Below are 17,702 nucleotides of genomic sequence, written 5' to 3'. Positions count from 1 at the left end.
TGGGATTCTCTCACTCTGCCACACACGCAATAGCAAAGACTTATGTTTGCGTAACTAATGGCTGAAGAACACATGAAATAGCTTTTTAAATATATAAAGTGATGGTAAGCATGAGCAAAAGACTTGGAGAATTGTAGCTTGAGGGTGGGGCACGAAATGGGTACAAAAATATGGGACAAATCACGTCCCGTAACAGGACACAGCTTTTTATTTTTCAATACAGGAAGATCTCATATCCAGAGGTGGGTAGTTCAGGTCCAGAGAGTCAAAGGCCAGACTAAGATTTTGTTTCAACTAACCAGTTAGTGACTATGACTCTCAACTGATTTGTTGAAACAAAATCTTGGTCTGGACTCTCTGGACCTGAATTACCCACCTCTGCCCATAACATATGGGACAGGTAGCAGCTCTATCAGCATGGTGGGGAAAAATAAACGTATTATCTCTTGCTTATTGAATCTTGTGGGTTGTCAGTGTCAACAGTCCAAACAGAGGTGCGCGATGTAACCCAGACTCTGCAGGTGTTATCAAACCGACTGGGCATGTTAACTTCATCTACAGCCACTAGGTGGCTCTATTTCACCAGGCAAAGAGGTTGCCCCAGCTCAAATGCATGTCTCTAATTTTAGCACATGGCAGGTTAATCCTTTTCTCAGAGACTCCATGGATATGCAGGCTTGGGATTCAACTAGCTTTTAATTAACTAGGCTTGACTGAGCATGTAGGAAACTCTGTCATCACATCAGTTAAAAGGTTAAAAGTGTCAGGTGTGTAAAATGTACTGTGGTAATGAAAGAGACAATATGTAATATTTGAACATTATCCAGTTCCTTTGTTCTAGTATTCATGCTAGCTTTCCATGTAATAGTGCTCAAATAGCACATCACTTGCAGCCTGCAGAGTCCTCACACCTTCAAGAAACATCATGAGACCCAGATACCTCCACTACCAGATACCTCCAATACCTTCTTCAGCTCCTTGTCTTTGATGACCGTCCGGTTTAAATTTTTCACTTAGCACTTCAATAAACTTCCTCATAGGCTCTCTTGTTGTTATTTATTTGTTGCTGTTATTTATTTATATAGCATTTCTGATACGGAAAGTTAACCGAGCAGGACTGGTTTCTTAAAGCTGTATGCTTGTGATGAATTTATCTGCCTCACCCAAATATGTAAATGTAAATGCAGCACAGGGAATAAGGCACTGGACCTCCTGGGCAGGAGACCCAATGTGCAGCACACAGATGTCACACACACAGATGTCACACACACAGATGCCACACACACAGATGTCACACACACAGATGCCACACACACAGATGTCACACACACAGATGTCACACACACAGATGGGCTAAGAGTTATATTTTTAAAATTTTAATTCAGCTGAAATTTATTTTTATAAAGTGCATTTCCCAACATGCCTTACCCAGAGTCCTACATATACTACAAATTAAATTTAGATAAAAAATCTCTCTCTCTCACACACACACACACAATCCTAATTCTAACTATGACAACGTTCATTCCTAATCTTAACCATAAGTAACCAAACAAAATACAACACTTTTAGTTTTTTTATTGCATTCACAGATTTTTATCAAATTGAGGTTACCCTTTTGGGTACCAGAAAAATGTCCAGACAAGGTAAAACGTAACAGGTTTTTATCACATTATGGGGACATTATGGACATTGTGGTCCCCACAATGTAATACATACATGACCACACAAACACATGGTCGTAATCCAAATCTTAGCTATGATAGCCTTTACCATGAGAAGCCAAACTTCACAGATGTTTATAAAATTGAGGTTACCCTTTTGAGGACCAGAAAATTTACATTTGGTCCCCACATGTAATATATGTGTAATATATACATAACCCACACACACACACTCAGTACTAAATGGTCTGAGCCGGTTAAACTTAACTGAATCTTTAACTGAATTCTAGATTAACAAAGTCCCAAGCACACAAAACCAATTATTATGTTGCTCTTGTATGATGGGGAGTGAACAGGAGTCCTTGACACCAACTGGTACGTTATGCTGGAAGACAAGAAGCTCAGGCCTTCTTGATAAAGATCTTGTCTTTAGTCCTCTGTTCTACCCTTAAAGCAGAGTTGTTAAAAATTTTTTAATATCCTTCTATTTAAATGGGGATCTGCTGTGAAAATATATAAAAGTGGAATATCAGGTTTGAGAAATCAAACCTGAATCACTCTCTGGTGCTTTATATGGTGTACATTATGAGATGGGATAATCAGGCAAAAAATACCTGTGTGTGCATGTATGTGTGTGTGTGTGCACGCGCAGTAGGATGAATGAGGTAGGCAGCTCAAAATTATCAGGAGTCACGCATGCATGATTTATTTATTCCTTGCATAAGTGTCTCGCTACTGAAATGAAAGTCACCACCCACTCAATGTCTCTAAATGGAAACATGAAGAAGCAAAAACGAGCAGCTCTATTTAGTTCTATTTCAGGAAAGGCTCGCCAAAAAAAACTGTGACTCAAAACTGTATTTTTAGTGTCCTGAACGCCTACGAATGGTTGATGTTTTTATTTGTATTTTCTCAAAAAAAAATCCCTGAGATTGTAACATTGATAGTTTATGCCCTTTTGAAACTCTGCTCCAAGTCTGTCAAACAAAGCAAAAAGCCAATATGTTACCATAATTGTTCCAACTGTTTTTACAATAAAACTTAAGATTTAAGACTGTAAACAGTTGTCAAGTCTTATAGAGCCTCTATTCAAGGATGATCTATTCAAGGATTTTCAAGGCCTGCATCCCGTGGTCTCTGTGAATAGGTTGCTGTAGCTATTTGTAGCACACAACAAAAAGTATGTAGGTGAAAATGAAATGCACTTGAAAGAATTCAATTGAATTCATTTTTATGTAGCATCTTTTCAATTCATTTTTATGTAACACAGACTGCAACAGTAGCATTTCCTAACATACCACTATTTATGGTAAAAACTGTGTAAATGGATAAAGTGAATAAGAGCCAGAAGACAATAATGGAGAAGAACCCAAACTAGACTAGGCTCAAGAATTTGGTCTTCAGCCTGGATCTAAATACTGAGACTGCGGAGGAAAATCTTTATGTCTGCAGCTAGATAGCTCAGTGGCTGAAGGCTTTATTACCAAGACTCTTTATGTGAGGAGCTGCAGGAGGGATGCTGACCTTGGGAGTACATTCTAGGTGTAAACAGGACCCTGAACTTTCAGTGCCTTGTATACAGAGTCAGTGGAAAGACACCTGAATGTGTGATTCTGTACTTAGTCTTAAAATTCTTGATGCTGCATTTTGAATCTGCAGGGAGTTAATATGAAAATTAAACTATAGGGAAGAATCAAAAATTATACCAAGATTGTGAGCTATTTTGGCGAAAATGAAAATTTTGTTACGTAATTATGACAAGGGCATTATTACAAAATGGGGTTATTGCCTAGTAACAAGGTGTTTTTTTATCGGTTTAGAAAAAGATAATTATCATGCAGACATCTCAACTTTAGAGTTGTTTACTAGGATTATTGCAGATACGTATGGTGAGGTGCAAATTATGTCATCAGCATATGAAAGAAAATGTTATGCTTTTGCACGTATCAAATCAAACATCGGGAAATTCACTGGGTGAGCACCATGTGATTTTTTTTAACCCTTTTAAGTGTGGCAGCAACATTCTTGATCATTTGTCAATGTAATAAATGTAAACAATGACGACTAAATAATGTTATCAGTTATTATTAATAATAAATAATGATAATAACCCAACCCACCCCAAGTGAAACTGGAGAATTTTTAATTGCAGTTAAGTCAGTTCTTGGGTCCTTACTGTAATTATTGAATGGCAGTTTCACCACTAATTATCACAGACAAATCATATCTCAGGTGTTTTATTGAAATACAAAATAAATTAAATCTTTTTACTGTACAAATACTACGATAAATGCAGCATTTTGTGTGATATACATAGGAAATGGCAAACGCAGAGGTTAGAAATAAAATGTGTAACAAGACTATTTTACAGAAAACATGTAAAGGCCTCAAATTGTACATTGTTCCAGAAACAATTATGGTAAAATTATCCACTTGGGTCAATGAGACAAAAACCAACAATGTCAAGTACATGTACAGACATTGAAAAAAATAAATAAATAATAATAAAAACACAAAACTGCAGTAATTTATCAAAGCTAACTGCAAACTAATTATCTGTGTACCATTTTGACTGGATCATTCAAAATTATAAAGTCATACTTGAGGCTGGTCTGGATCAATGCAAATTCAAGCTTAAAAGCCAATTACCAGTAAGCTACTCAAAACTTAAAGGAATCCAGGTCCAAAAATAAACCCGTACTACCAAACCGAGGGAGGTGCTTTCAAAACAGTCAACAACCACCTATTTCAGCACAGTTCCCTTGACCACCAAGTATTCAGTCGGTAACAATCCCCCCCCGCGTCCCACCCAGGAGAATTTCACAAAAGACGCTCACTTGGCAAGTTTGAAGGCAGCCAGGAGGTACCTGCATCTACCAAAAAACAACCAAAGAGGCTTCACAGTAAGGGGTACAAGTCTGACCTCAGCCACCACCATCCCCCTGGTCTAAGAGCGAGCTCCAGCGTAAACAGCAGGGACGGCACTAACGCTGTCATTGACAGAGCCACAGCACACCAGCTCTGAGGAGATTCAGAGACTCCGAATAAAAAAGGTAAACACAACCGTACAAAATACACACCCAGTGATACACATTTCCAAAAAAAAAAAAAAAAAGACAACAATTATAACAAGATTAAACACAGGACACAAAACACACTCCAAAAGCAGACTGCATGCAGCCTGATGGAAGAGTTTGGCTTAACCACAGAGTGTTAGGCCAGCCACTGCAGTTTGGCGTGGTGCAGTCTGGCAACCACACCTGTATCTTCAATCCCTCCAAAGCCTCAAACCCAGTCGAGCAGTGCATTCCTCTAACGTCTACGAAAACGTAGACAGCCTCGGACCGTAACGGCAGCAGCCTTTGCATGTAAACTTGAGGTGAAGGGTGCTACATTTACACGTGTACAGCACTGGTGTCTCAGTGGTGCTCCAGCACCAGGCCGCCATGACCAGACATTGCTGGGTCAGCCATTCAGGTTGGTCGACTGCTTTCTGGTCCAAGCTAATTGGTCCAGATCTGTGAGTGATGCAAAAGCCCTGCCTACTGCAGTTCAACTTCATTTTTAGAGACTCAAATACAACATTGTGCAACAATGGCAGAACATAAAATCGCACAATCACAAAAATGGTAACACTTTCAAAAAGTCACAAACACCTCCAAATCTCAGACGAAACGAGTGGAGCCCCAAGTAACAGACCAGACGTTCAACAATTCATATTTTTCAGGGCTCACGTGTTCTCTCTTTTAGGATTCCGCAGTCAGAATAGCAGCACAAAAACAAAAAGCCTACATTCTAGTTACTTTTCAGGTTTGACTAATTATTTGGTTTCTTTCTCTTCAAAATGTACGACATAGAAAAAAAAATGGATCAGTCAGAACCCAGAATACAGCCCAGACCTGAGAGTAAAAGAGCAGAGACTGGGGGAGGGGGTTAATCGGATGGATCTGTGGTGGGGGGGCTCAAATTGCAGTGCAGAGGGTTAAGAGTTAAGCCCATGTGGGACGCGAGCGCTAGTATGAGGCATATCAGACAGCCCAGGCTGACCCCCTTAATCTTTGGGAATCCGTATCAGCGTGACCCCTGCCCCTTAGGGGCGGGGCCAGGCAGGGACGTCACCGTGCCCTTTTGCGGGTCACGTAGATGAGGACACGTCGGATGGCGAGCAGCCGGTCCTTCAGCGAGGTCATGGCCAGGATGCTGAGCTGGGCCCGATTCTCCAGAGGCAGGACCGCCAGCAACCACCAGCACCAAGCCGGACCGTGAGGGCAACCCTGCGGGGCGGAACATACAGGCCACCGGGGTGAAGGAACGAAGCAAAAACGGGAACAGGCAGCCTTCAAGCCTCAAGCCCAAATGACTCAGGCGGAATGATCTGCTTGCTTCAAGTGATAGTACAGTCACAGGATGGAGCTGTCTGGGTCACATGGGGGGGGTACCCTACCTGAGGGTCGGGGTCCCGTGCTGGCAAATTGCCAAAATGGCTGAGGATCTGGTTCCGCATGGTGTCCTTGAGCGAGGTGAACCAGCTGGTGGCGCTCTCGTACACAGAATCATGAAGCCTTAGCAGCTCAGCCAGCTCCTCCCCAAACACCTGACAAGTGGGAAAGGATGGTAGCATAGTTACTGCAAAGATGCACACAGAAACCGAAGATCACGCACGCGCACACACACGCACACACACACACACACACACACACACACACACACACACACACACACACCTTGCGGTCCTCCAGGTACTCGATCTTGGCCGTGTTGTAGCCATCCCTCTGGCCGTGACTCAGCACTTTGAAGCGTGCTACTCCGATGGTGTCCACGACCGACCGTCCATCAGGGAAGAACTTCACGTTCCTCACCTCCAGCATGCAGCCGTAGTCTGCAAACCTGCACAGTGATATGCAGACCGTCGTTGAGAGGGATAGTCACTGCCCATTGCAGGTCGATAGGATAAACCAGCACTAGTATGCAGACCATCGCTCCGGGGAACAGTCACTGCCTATCGCAAGCTGGCACGATAAACCAGCTCTAACATGCAGACTGTCCCTCAGGGGGACAGTCACTGCCCATTGCAGGTCGATAGGATAAACCTGTTCTTACATGCACTCCGGTGCTCAGAGGGAGCAACCGGCCATCACAGGCCAATAAGATAAACCGGCTCTACAGTCTACCACTGTGTTGCACTTCCTGTTTATTCAGGAATACCCGAAAGCTATGAGAGCCTTCAACTGCAGCGATCAGAGTAACATGGGTCATTCAGTTGTAACACCATCTCACTGCGGGTGTCAATATGCTTTTAGCTCAATATGTTATGAAGCAGGACTTTAGGAATAGATTATGTGAATTTAAAAAACAAACATATATCATGGGCATGCAGGGAGGGAGTGACACGAGAAATAGGATCTGTGTGGGCAGTGCATGCATTTTAGCAATTATTACATTGTGGGGACCAGGATTCCCCACAACGTGATAAAAACTTGTAACTTTTTACATTGTGGGGACTTTTTTTTTTGGTCCATGCAAGGATAACCTCAATTTAATAAAAATCTGTGACTGCAATCAAAAAGCTAAAAATGGCAAAAATGTGTGTGTGTGTGTGTGTGTGTGTGTGCGTGCGTGCATGTGTGTGTACGGCGTGGGTACTGTCAGGGTCCTGCTCACCCCTTCAGCTCGTCAGCGATGCACATGCCAAACTGCCGGGTTCCTGTCTCCATGGATCTGCGAATCATGAGTCGGTAGCGTGGCTCGAAGACGTGCAGCGGGCAGGGGATTGTGGGAAATGCCATGGTACACACAAAGATGGGCACTTCCTGGTTTAAGCTGTGGAAAAAATGAACCATCAGACCTGTATTGGGGACCCCAAAAGGCACGCCACCGTGTGGTTGCCAACCATGCTGCATTGGATGATGTTACTATGTCCAGCAGAAAAACTAGAAAACATTTTAAGAAATATACTAAAAAAAAAAAATTTGATTCATTTAAGCCATTTGACATAATGACTGGATTGTCATTTTATGGTTCTGCTGTAGTACTGGCTTCACTTCAACTGAAAATGGGCTTTGACCAATGATAAACTTTGAGCTTGTCTGTTTTTAGTCTCTTTGGAATTGGGCTCCACCATCTGCGAGATGATCATGAGACACTGCCCAAAGGGTCACTGACATCAGTAAAAGGATATCTGATAACTATTAGGAAGGATGGGTAACTCTAGTTCACATGTGCTCGTTTGTTTATTAGGCAACTTGTGTCAAAAGGTTCTCTGTGTCCTGCTTTAATAAACGGGCTGTATTTAAAAGGGTGAAAGCCCACTAGCCTCTTTTCTGGTACCAGCTACACAGAGCTATAGTGTCATTTCATTCAATGTGACTTACAATGTGCTTCCACCAATCATGATAAATCACAATACATCATAGTAAAAACCCAACCCACCCACAAGAGGACCCTGCAGGAGAGTAATGTGGGGAGCAGCACTGTATGGTACAGCAGCACTGTATGGTACAGCAGCACTGTATGGTACAGCAGCACTGTATGGTACAGCAGGACATCACGGGTCAGAGACGGCCTGAAACCGGAGCCTTAGGCACCACTAAACCCTGATGTGAGCAAGTCCACCGTTCCTGTCACTCAGCGTACCAGCCGATGTGGACTAACAGTCCCGCACTTCGGGCAGGTGTGCGCTCCACGCCCTGCAAATAGACGTTCTGAGGCTGCTGCCTGAGCCACTAGTTTCCGTGACCTCATCTGTTTTGCTACGCAGGTGCATTACCCACCAGGCACAACACGGCAGGGAATTTGGGGGGGGGGGGGGGGCATAATTAATGAAATAGTCTGACACTGTCAGAAGGAAGCACCAAAGAAATCCAACACAGCGACCCACCTCCGCCACAACTGCATGTTCAGTTACGTTAGCAGTTACGGATGGAGCAGTTTAACGTTATAAAACAAAGCAGCTATTTTTGTGAGTATGCTTAACTATAAATGCAAAGGCCAGCCATACAGATAGCGGGAGAAGCAGAACACTGTCCATCAGCACAGGCTGCCATATTTGGACATGATGACACTTTCCCACAAAGTGATGGGGGAGGGTCCCTATTACAGTAAATGAGGCAGAGTCACGGCAACTCCCCACACTCACTTTGACAGCTCCTTCAGCTCCTCCTCGTGGATCTTCTTCCTCTCAGCCAGCTCCTCTGACAGGTAACGCCGCAGCACCTCTTCCATCAGCAGGGTCTTTTTGTACCCCCTGGTGGCCAGGTACTGCAATTACACACAAAAACATTTTGTTACATTTTTAATGCAATTCTTAGGTTACAAAATTGAGCAACAACTAAATCAGTACAGGCAATATGCTGTCATTTTAACAGCCACCTTATTTTTCAATAACAAGTTCATTAAATTTTACCGATGGGCTTTCTAAAGGAATAAAAAAGGTTAAAATGTAAAGGTTAAAATGACAATATCCATTTACCTATAGTCTTTCCTGTATTAACAAAAACCTATATATTTTAGCAACACATTTATCTCACATTATCTGCTCACATAGAGATTACATAACATCATAAAGTAGAAATTCAGATGTAAAAAAAGCACAATGAGTATAACCATTACTCACATGTATTAGAGTAGAAAAGTGTGTTGCTGCCCATTCTTAACTTCACCCCCACCCACAGGCTATTCTAGGTAACATGAAATTGTATATTTTAACATCTTACCCCTGAGGTTACTCTCATCTTCACAGTCTGGCTTCACCACAATACATCATTGTTGTAAATAACTGACTCTGCTCATTGTACTGTACTTGCTGTATTTGTTTCAGTGTTCCTTGCACTAACATGCACTCGTGCACTTCTTGTACATTTATTACCCACACATGCATGCTGTACATACCAATCACACTGTATGAGACCGTTGCCTTAACTGTGTATCTGCTATATGAGAGCCACTGACAGTGGGAAACACATTCCACGTACACATTCCACGTACACATTCCACGTGGGTGAGCACACTTGGCCAATAAACCTGATTCTGATTCTTTATGTTACAAGGTGCCTTGGCAGTTATGCTTCAGAGTACAGCTGGTACCTCAATACATCTGAGCGTTTCAGATCAGACTCTTATGTGCCATCCCCCGAACAGCAGCCAGGGGGCGCTCACGGTGTATGTGTGTGTTTGTGTGTGTGTGTCGGGGGGGGCGCTCACCTCTGATAGGTTCTCTTTGCACAGTGGGCAGTTTGGATTGTGGTCCAGGCACCGTTCCAGGCACTTGAGGCAGAAGGTGTGACCGCAGGGCGTGGCGACTGGCTCATAAAACAGCCTGCAGGGTGAGGAATTTGCAGTCAGTTAAACAGTAAATAACTAGTAACTACCTGCAAACAGAGTACACAGTATTACAGTATCTGATCATAAGGTAAGGCTGAGTCTTTACCTCATACAGAGGGAACACTCCATATCTGCACTTTCCAGCAGCTGTGGGGGCACCGTTCTGCACCGCGGGGGGGCGGGGGCATTCTGAGAGGAGCAGGGGGCTTCTGAGCGGCACACAAACAGGATCAGACATCAACACTCACTCATTATTCTCTCTGGCACATTAATGGGAACAGTGACACAACAGCACAGCCGCTACGATGACCAAACGCTAGCAAAGTAAACAATTCAACGAAGCAAAACACTAGTGATTTGCACATTTATATTTTCAGGCTACACAACAAGCAGGAACCCCAAGCAGGTCGCTGCTGTACCTTGTCTGAGGACCTTGCAGGGGGGGGCAAAGCCAGAAGTGTCGCTGGGCCCCTTCCTCTTGAGGTCTGAGAGCACAGAGGTCAGGGTATCATGCTTGCCTGGTGATGGCTGTAAGGGCACCTTGATGGGGCTGTCGCCCCGCAGGAATGGGGGGTCCTGGGGAAACGCACGTTGTGGGGGAGGGGGGGCACAGGAGAGGAGAGGAGCATAAGAATAAGAAAGCAAGTGATCCTATACTATACATGTAGAAGAGGAGAGGAGATGAGAGAGGAAAGGCAGGGGGAGGAGAGGAGAAAAGAGAGGAGGGAAGAGCAGAGAAGTTGAGGAGAGTAAGGGCAAGAAAGAGAGGAGGAGGAGAAAGGAGGGTAGAAGACAGGAGGGGACAGGAGAGGAAAAGAGTGGAGAGGAAGAGAATGGGAAGATGAGACGAGAGGGGAGCAGAAGGGAAAGAGGACAGGAGCCGGCATCCTGGTTCTCTCTGCAGAGGATACCGCATAAGACGACCAGAGGAGAGGAGGAGAGAGTAAGGAGAGGAGAAAAGGGGAGAGTAGAGGAGTTATGGAGAGTGTAAGGGCAAGGAGGGGAAAGGAGAACTGGGGAGAGAAATGTAAAGGAGATGAGAGGTGGGGAGAGTAGAGGAGAGGAGAGAGGAGGAGAGGGAAAGGGAGAGGGGACAGGAGCCGGCCTCCTGGTTCTCGTTACAGGTGACCATCGGGGGAGATGAGTTATGCATAACAAAGCAGGTGATCCTCCCCTGAAACTACGGAACTATACATATAGAAGAGAGGAGAGTTGAGGATATGACAAGAGAGGAAGGGCAGAGAGGGGAGGGGAGAGAAGAAAGAAGGAGAGTTTTCACTGCTGAGGATAGCCCCCCTTACCTTTGAGGAGCCCGCCTCCTGGCTCTCACTGCAGAGGAGGCGCTGGGCAGAGCCCAGGAAAAGTAGGGGTGGCGGCTTGAGTCGGGCCGGCTGGTGAGGCCGCAGCGGTGTGGGCAGGCCATCGCTCTCGAACACGGAGGAGAACATCTCACTGAGGATCTGCCGGACACATGGGGAGCTCACTGAGCCTGACAGGAAGCTAAAGAAGAGCAGAGCATACGGCAGAGAGTGCCCCAATGCATGATGGTACCTTCTGTGCTTCCATCTTGACGGAGATGCAGTGGGGCTTGAGCGCCGTGCAGAGCAGGTACTCCTGCAGGGCCTCCTCATGGCGCCCCGCCTTGCTCAGCGCCGCAGCCTTCATGCTGTGAGCCTGCAGACACAGGCTGGTGTGAGACAGGCCGCAGGACGGCAACGACGGGCAGCCTGTGAAGCCGAGCGCGGGGGGGGGATGGGGGGAGCGAACATGAGGTGCAGACGCCAGGTGGAAGCTGGGGGTCCTGACATCATGCAACTTCATCCAACCCAAGACAAAGGCCAGCTCTCCAGCGGGCAGGAAGAGCAGGGTGGCAGCCACACGGACGGCTGATCCGCTTACGCCGCCAAGCATATGCTGCCGTATGCATATGCTCGCGTCGGCATGTGCGTGATCACCGATCCCCTTGTCCCCGCACTTGGTGATTATCTGGCCTGCATCCTAAAGCTAGGATTATGACACTGGACCACATACCTGTGGCAGAAACGTCACACACTGCAGTGAGTCAGTGTGATGTGGGGCTGCATACAGCCCTGTTTGTGCTCACGTCATGGCCATGTGCTTCCCTACAGCTACTCTGCTTTATCCCTACACGTGCACAGGCATGCTGCTTGAGTAACACTGCTTGTAAGCAGCCCTCAGTCAGCAACTGCCAGTGTGCATCCCATACAGAATGCGCCCTGACCAGGATGCAATCAGAGTAAGCAGAGACACATGGGACGAAAGAGTGAGCAATTTGCATTTTTAATGCAATTCTCAGGTGACAAAATTAAGCAAGTTACAGGCAATGTGACGAGCAGTTGTACCTTGGCCAGAAAGAGGCGGAACCTGCTATACTCGGGGGGGGGGGGGGGTCACCTTAACCAGAGAGAGGAAGAATCCCTACACTCAGGGAGGGCTGTACCTTTGGCAGACAGAGACATTGGGTGCGTTCACCTTCATGCAGCCGCTTACAGTGCTGGCTTAAAGCAATGTATTCTGGTCCCGGCGCAATGCATCATGGTTAGATTTTTTTGTCCGGCTTCAGCTGACGCTGCAAAACGTCCCCACCCGTCACCATGTCACATGGTACAAAAACCTCGCGAGAGCAAGACGACTTGACAGATCGTGCAGCACCTCTCAGCCGGCTGCACACTATCGAACCGCCTCCGTGACGACACACCTTTGCCCTTATTGGCTGAAGATTTTAGTCACACACATGACGTTTGTATCCCAGGCAGTTCCGATGCATTATGTGCTATTTCTCCCAAAAAGCACGTAAAGCAGTGAGAACTGGCTTTCAGTTAATTTACCTGGTAAAATAAAGTCTAAATAAATTAAATAAATGCTCTACACATAAGTTAGTTATTTATTGTTAGGTACTGTAATGTTGTGCTGCTTTATTTGTTTAATCGTCCAGTCTGTGAAGAAGGCATTCAAGTAAGAATTGCATTGTACTCTGTACATGACAATAAAAACTTTGAATCCCTGAAGTAAATGTATTTGATCTTTTTCCTGGCAGCTATCTTTTTACACAGAGCCACTATATACAATATTCTTTTTCACTGCTAACAGTTTGGATCAGGAGTTGGTCATTGTAAAAGAAGTAATGTGGATGCAGGTGATATTTGTATAGATTTATTTACACCAGTCAGTTTATACTCCAGCCCTGCAGCCACCGGCAGATCTCGCTCCATGTCACAGGCTTAGGTCTGTCTGCAGCTGACAAGTCGAACGCACCCAGAGTCCCTAGACTAGGGTGGCTGTACCATAGGCAGACAGAGGCGGAGTCCCTGCACTCAGGGGGCTGTACCATAGGCAGACAGAGGCGGAGTCCCTGCACTCAGGGGGCTGTACCATAAGCAGACAGAGGCGGAGTCCCTGCACTCAGGGGGCTGTACCTTAGGCAGACAGAGGCGGAGTCCATGCACTCAGGGGGCTGTACCATAGGCAGACAGAGGCGGAGTCCCTGCACTCAGGGGGCTGCACCATAGGCAGACAGAGGCGGAGTCCCTGCACTCAGGGGGCTGTACCATAGGCAGACAGAGGCGGAGTCCCAGCACTCAGGGGGCTGTACCTTAGGCAGACAGAGGCGGAGTCCCTGCACTCAGGGGGCTGTACCATAGGCAGACAGAGGCGGAGTCCCTGCACTCAGGGGGCTGTACCATAGGCAGACAGAGGCGGAGTCCCTGCACTCAGGGGGCTGTACCATAGGCAGACAAAGGCGGAGTCCCTGCACTCAGGGGGCTGTACCATAAGCAGACAGAGGCAGAGTCCCTGCACTCAGGGGGCTGTACCTTAGGCAGACAGAGGCGGAGTCCCTGCACTCAGGGGGCTGTACCATAGGCAGACAGAGGCGGAGTCCCTGCACTCAGGGGGCTGTACCATAGGCAGACAGAGGCGGAGTCCCTGCACTCAGGGGGCTGTACCTTGGCCAGGTGAGGGTGGAGTCGGCACATGGCGTCGCCATCCTTGAGCGCCTGAGTGAAGTTCTGCATCTCCATATGGAGCTCGGCACGCTGACCAAGAAGTATGACATCAGTTGGTGCTGCGAGGGTGAAAAAATAAAGCTTAAGGTAAGGAGGGTCTGAAAGTAGATTTTGTAATGACAAGTATGAGCTCTCACTAATACTCCTGAAATACCAATATAATGATTGAAGTACAGAAATTTGCCAAGCTGTGACACAAAACCCTGCAGTAAATAATCCCAAGTAAGTAACTGACAAGCCACAGATGGCCTGAGATGACTCGCTCCTGCCCTACTTCCGCCTTCAGCGTTGAGGTTAGTGCTAGAGACGGGTTGGCGGTGGTGGCGCACTGCTCGTATCGCCAGACTGGGGCAGGTTCTCTTTCCCTTCACACTGAGGGAATGAATCAGCACGCATGCTTGCAGTCGCTCAGACAGATTTGTTTACCGTATGTGAAGATAACCATGGCATAATTAGTCGCCCACAGTGCCTATCCCTGTGTGGGAGGTGTGCAACAAACACACACGGCCTGCTGTAAGGGAACCGCCAACGTTTCCATTCGCACTGCTGTGTGCTTTGAGTCTGTCCAAGTCCCGGGTGTCAGACAAAGGCAATAGGGAACTCAACACATTTTAAATTGTGCCATTCCCATCATGAACATTGCCTTTATGCACTGATGCCAAATGCCCCCGACACTATTTATTCATTTACTATTAATTATGATGTCATCTTCGTTGGTGGTAGTAGTTCTGAGGTTTTACACACAGGTCAGTAACTCCTTCATTACAGAGTCATTACAAGCTTCTGGGAGTCGGCACGCGTGTCTTGGTGGGGATTTGCTTTATGGGAGGGACTTTTCACCTCCTCCTAATTAAGGGCTCTATGGGAAAGGGCCTGTGGACCTACCCCTATAACGCATAACACAGGTGAGTCTTAGCCAGCCGCCCAGCAGATCTACAGGCTGGTACAGTATGTGGGTCAGAGGCCCCTTGAGGAAGCATCAGGGCAGATGGGGATTCACACACAATCCATCTGACATGTACCGTGCTCTTTCATTATGCTGATCAGCACCAGCAAAGGGCTGCTGACCTAGTTGTTACAAAGCTTTTATTTGTCATGCATCACAGGATTAAACATTTAAGTAAATTCAATTTTGCTGACATCAAATTTGAAAATAGAGTACAGATTTTGAGCTAAAATAAGCATTTTGGTGTGCCCCCCAAGCATCAAGATCCACCACATCAGGCATATAAGGGACAACCTAAAACAAGCAAGGATTGACCATAATCTAATGTCTTGATAATGAAAACCTTTAGACAAAGCACTAAAGGTAAAGCCTCGGGAGAGAATGCAGCCCCATTAGTGCAAGAACATGTAGCTGGTGTGGATAGTATCTTTTCCAGGGTTACATTAGTTTGAAGACAACAGAATGACCCCTAAATCAGAATCGTCAACCACTGTGTCCTATCACTCAAAGCAGACAATCAAAGCTGTTTGGATAAAAGGCATTCTTTTTTGGTGGGACGTTTGAAAGTAACTGACCCGATTATAATGGCAAAATATACGGTACTCAAATTATTATATCACATCAGTTGTGACTTGAAATACAACCGTGCACAGGCATCAGAACATAAAGTACCGTCTTTAATTGGCCGGTATATAAAGGCTAGCTGTCTACTTTCCAGGAGTTAAATAGGCCACTGCCACTGGACACGTGCGACACTGCCCCCTGGCGTCAGAAACTGGGTAAGAGCGATAAAAGTAGGTCACTCAGTCTACTCCAATTTCAGCACAAAGATCTGTGATTGTATCATCGCACCCCAATCATAAATGGAGATGAAAATACCAAAAGAGTTATATACATTATACTACACAGTAAAACTTCACTTACTTAATTCTACAGCCTTGTTGTACTTGTCCATCGCGTCCTTTAAGCTCATTTCCCTCCACATAGCTTCCCCCTCTAGCCAGTATCGCCGGGCTTTACTTTCCGAGTCGAACCACTTCTCCAGCAGGCTGCTGAGAATCACGTTAACCCTGAAGCCAACGGGCTGGATCTGTGCGTCCTTTTTGTTCAGTTTGTACCTGCAGCTTTTGCACTCACTGACGCCGTCGTCCTCCAAGCATCGCTTACAGAAAGTGTGCCCGCACAGTAAGGTTGTGGGTTCGGACAGCAACAATTTGCAAATGTGACAGGAAAACAGGTCCAGAGGTTGCTCGTCCTCTGGCGCTTCTCCGCCACACTCGGTGCCCCCGTTCCCGGAAGATTTGGAGCTTGCTTTGGTCTCAGGCTTCTGTGGGTTTTTAGACGGTTCGCTTTGATGACTGCTCTCCTTCCCCCAAGCAGGGAGCTCTTTCTCCCGCAGGGTCCGGGCGATATTTTCTACCAGAAGTCCTAATTCCTCCGGCCGGAGTTTCTTCAAATTAGCAGCGGTGCAGTAGGAGTCGAGAGCCTCGGCTATCCGTCCTGCTCGGACCAAAGAGTCCGCTCTTCGGAGACAAAGCCCCCGATCGGGCTGCTGAAGATCGGCCAGCTGAGAACCGTAGATTTCTGCTGCCAGGTCGAAATCTCCGGCTCGACAGGCTTCCTCTGCCACCTCCAGCATTTCTGGGCATAAACCCGGAGCTCCCGGGTTAGAGATGTCATGGACAAACTGCTCTGTGTGCTGCTGGATTCCTGTCTCCATTTTAATCGGAAACGGAGTGTGCCTAGTTAGCCAGGAGGCTAACCAGCGACTGTAAACAGCCTAATACCTTAAAGAAAAAGAAAAACACACACAGACAACAGGGGAAAATAATTCCCTGTCAAAATAATAGACCATCAAGGTTCCGCGATCGTTTGCCCATTGGTACCGGGACTTTCATTTTCCTCCCCCCTTGAAATACAACTAAGTGGGGCAAACGGCACTAGTTAGGCCTCATCCCGAACACAGGAGCTCCCAGCCTCACATAAGACCCCCCCATCCTTCCCAAAATAAAAACACCCAAATAAAAAAACCATAGGATCCCAGGGACGCGGAAAAAGGAGGAAAAACGTCAAAAAACGCAGCTGTTTTCCCCCACCGGAAAAAGAAACAAGAATAGAAAAAAGCCCTAAAGGGGGCAGGCGGCAAGCCGACGTGTTTGGGAGACAATGTTTTGTGCTTTCCAGTTCTCACGGAGCATAGAGGGCGGTCTGTCGGTGCCTTTCCACGCCTCTCACGGTATGAGGTAATAAAACAACGGAGGGGGAGTGACAGCCGGTGCGACGAAGATCCCGACCGGACTTTCTCAGTCTTCCTCTCCGGTTTGTTCGCGTCCACTTTCGAGCGACAGCCTCAACAACGTGTCCCCGCGTTTCGGCGTGGCGAGCACGGGGTTACTCACTCATTCAAAACCCGGGAGCCAGTCATGCAAGAAACACGAGGTTTGCGACAGATGTAACTTCCAGTCCAACATTGCTGCAGATCGTACGCGGCTTTGACGTATCTTAGGGACAAATATAATCTTAGATCTAGTTTTTAACAAAGGAAGCTGGCAACATTTGCGAATTCCCGTTTGAATAAACTACTTTAGATACACGAGGGCGATTTTATAAACTCGTCCCCGACTCTACACTTCATAGACAGAAAGGCGCGTTTGCTGGATATTTCATTTCCACTGATTTTCTTGCTACTCCGGGAATTCCTTTGTGAAGTACCAAGTATAAGTAGTTTGTGTGTGTCTGTCAAAGGCA

General features: G+C 46.4%; 1 protein-coding gene across 1 annotated transcript; it reads right to left on the bottom strand.

The window, feature by feature from the left end:
- Window positions 1-3,885: 3,885 nt before the first annotated feature.
- On the bottom strand, window positions 3,886-17,702 carry lonrf2 (LON peptidase N-terminal domain and ring finger 2). Its single transcript, XM_072700769.1, has 12 exons — window positions 15,879-17,702; window positions 13,949-14,067; window positions 11,535-11,657; window positions 11,285-11,443; window positions 10,403-10,559; window positions 10,090-10,192; window positions 9,864-9,978; window positions 8,800-8,921; window positions 7,326-7,484; window positions 6,389-6,551; window positions 6,109-6,258; window positions 3,886-5,938 (listed from the first exon to the last, which is right to left on the bottom strand). The coding sequence occupies exons 1-12, from the start codon at window positions 16,672-16,674 to the stop codon at window positions 5,780-5,782; spliced, it is 2,325 nt and encodes a 774-aa protein (XP_072556870.1). The 5' UTR covers window positions 16,675-17,702; the 3' UTR covers window positions 3,886-5,779.

Source organism: Paramormyrops kingsleyae, chromosome 16 (assembly GCF_048594095.1).
Source record: "Paramormyrops kingsleyae isolate MSU_618 chromosome 16, PKINGS_0.4, whole genome shotgun sequence".
Taxonomy (NCBI): Eukaryota; Metazoa; Chordata; class Actinopteri; order Osteoglossiformes; family Mormyridae; genus Paramormyrops; species Paramormyrops kingsleyae.
Note: the sequence above shows the minus strand (reverse complement) of the source record. Positions and strands in the feature narration are given on the sequence as shown.

Excerpts from the sequence above, each read along its gene's own strand:
- lonrf2 (XM_072700769.1), bottom strand. The coding sequence starts at position 16,674 with ATGGAGACAGGAATCCAGCAGCACACAGAGCAGTTTGTCCATGACATC. Across the intron at positions 9,979-10,089 it reads GAGTGTTCCCTCTGTATGAG|GCTGTTTTATGAGCCAGTCG; the intron begins GTAAAGACTCAG and ends CTCACCCTGCAG. Across the intron at positions 7,485-8,799 it reads GAGCTGAAGGAGCTGTCAAA|CTTAAACCAGGAAGTGCCCA; the intron begins GTGAGTGTGGGG and ends TTTTTTCCACAG.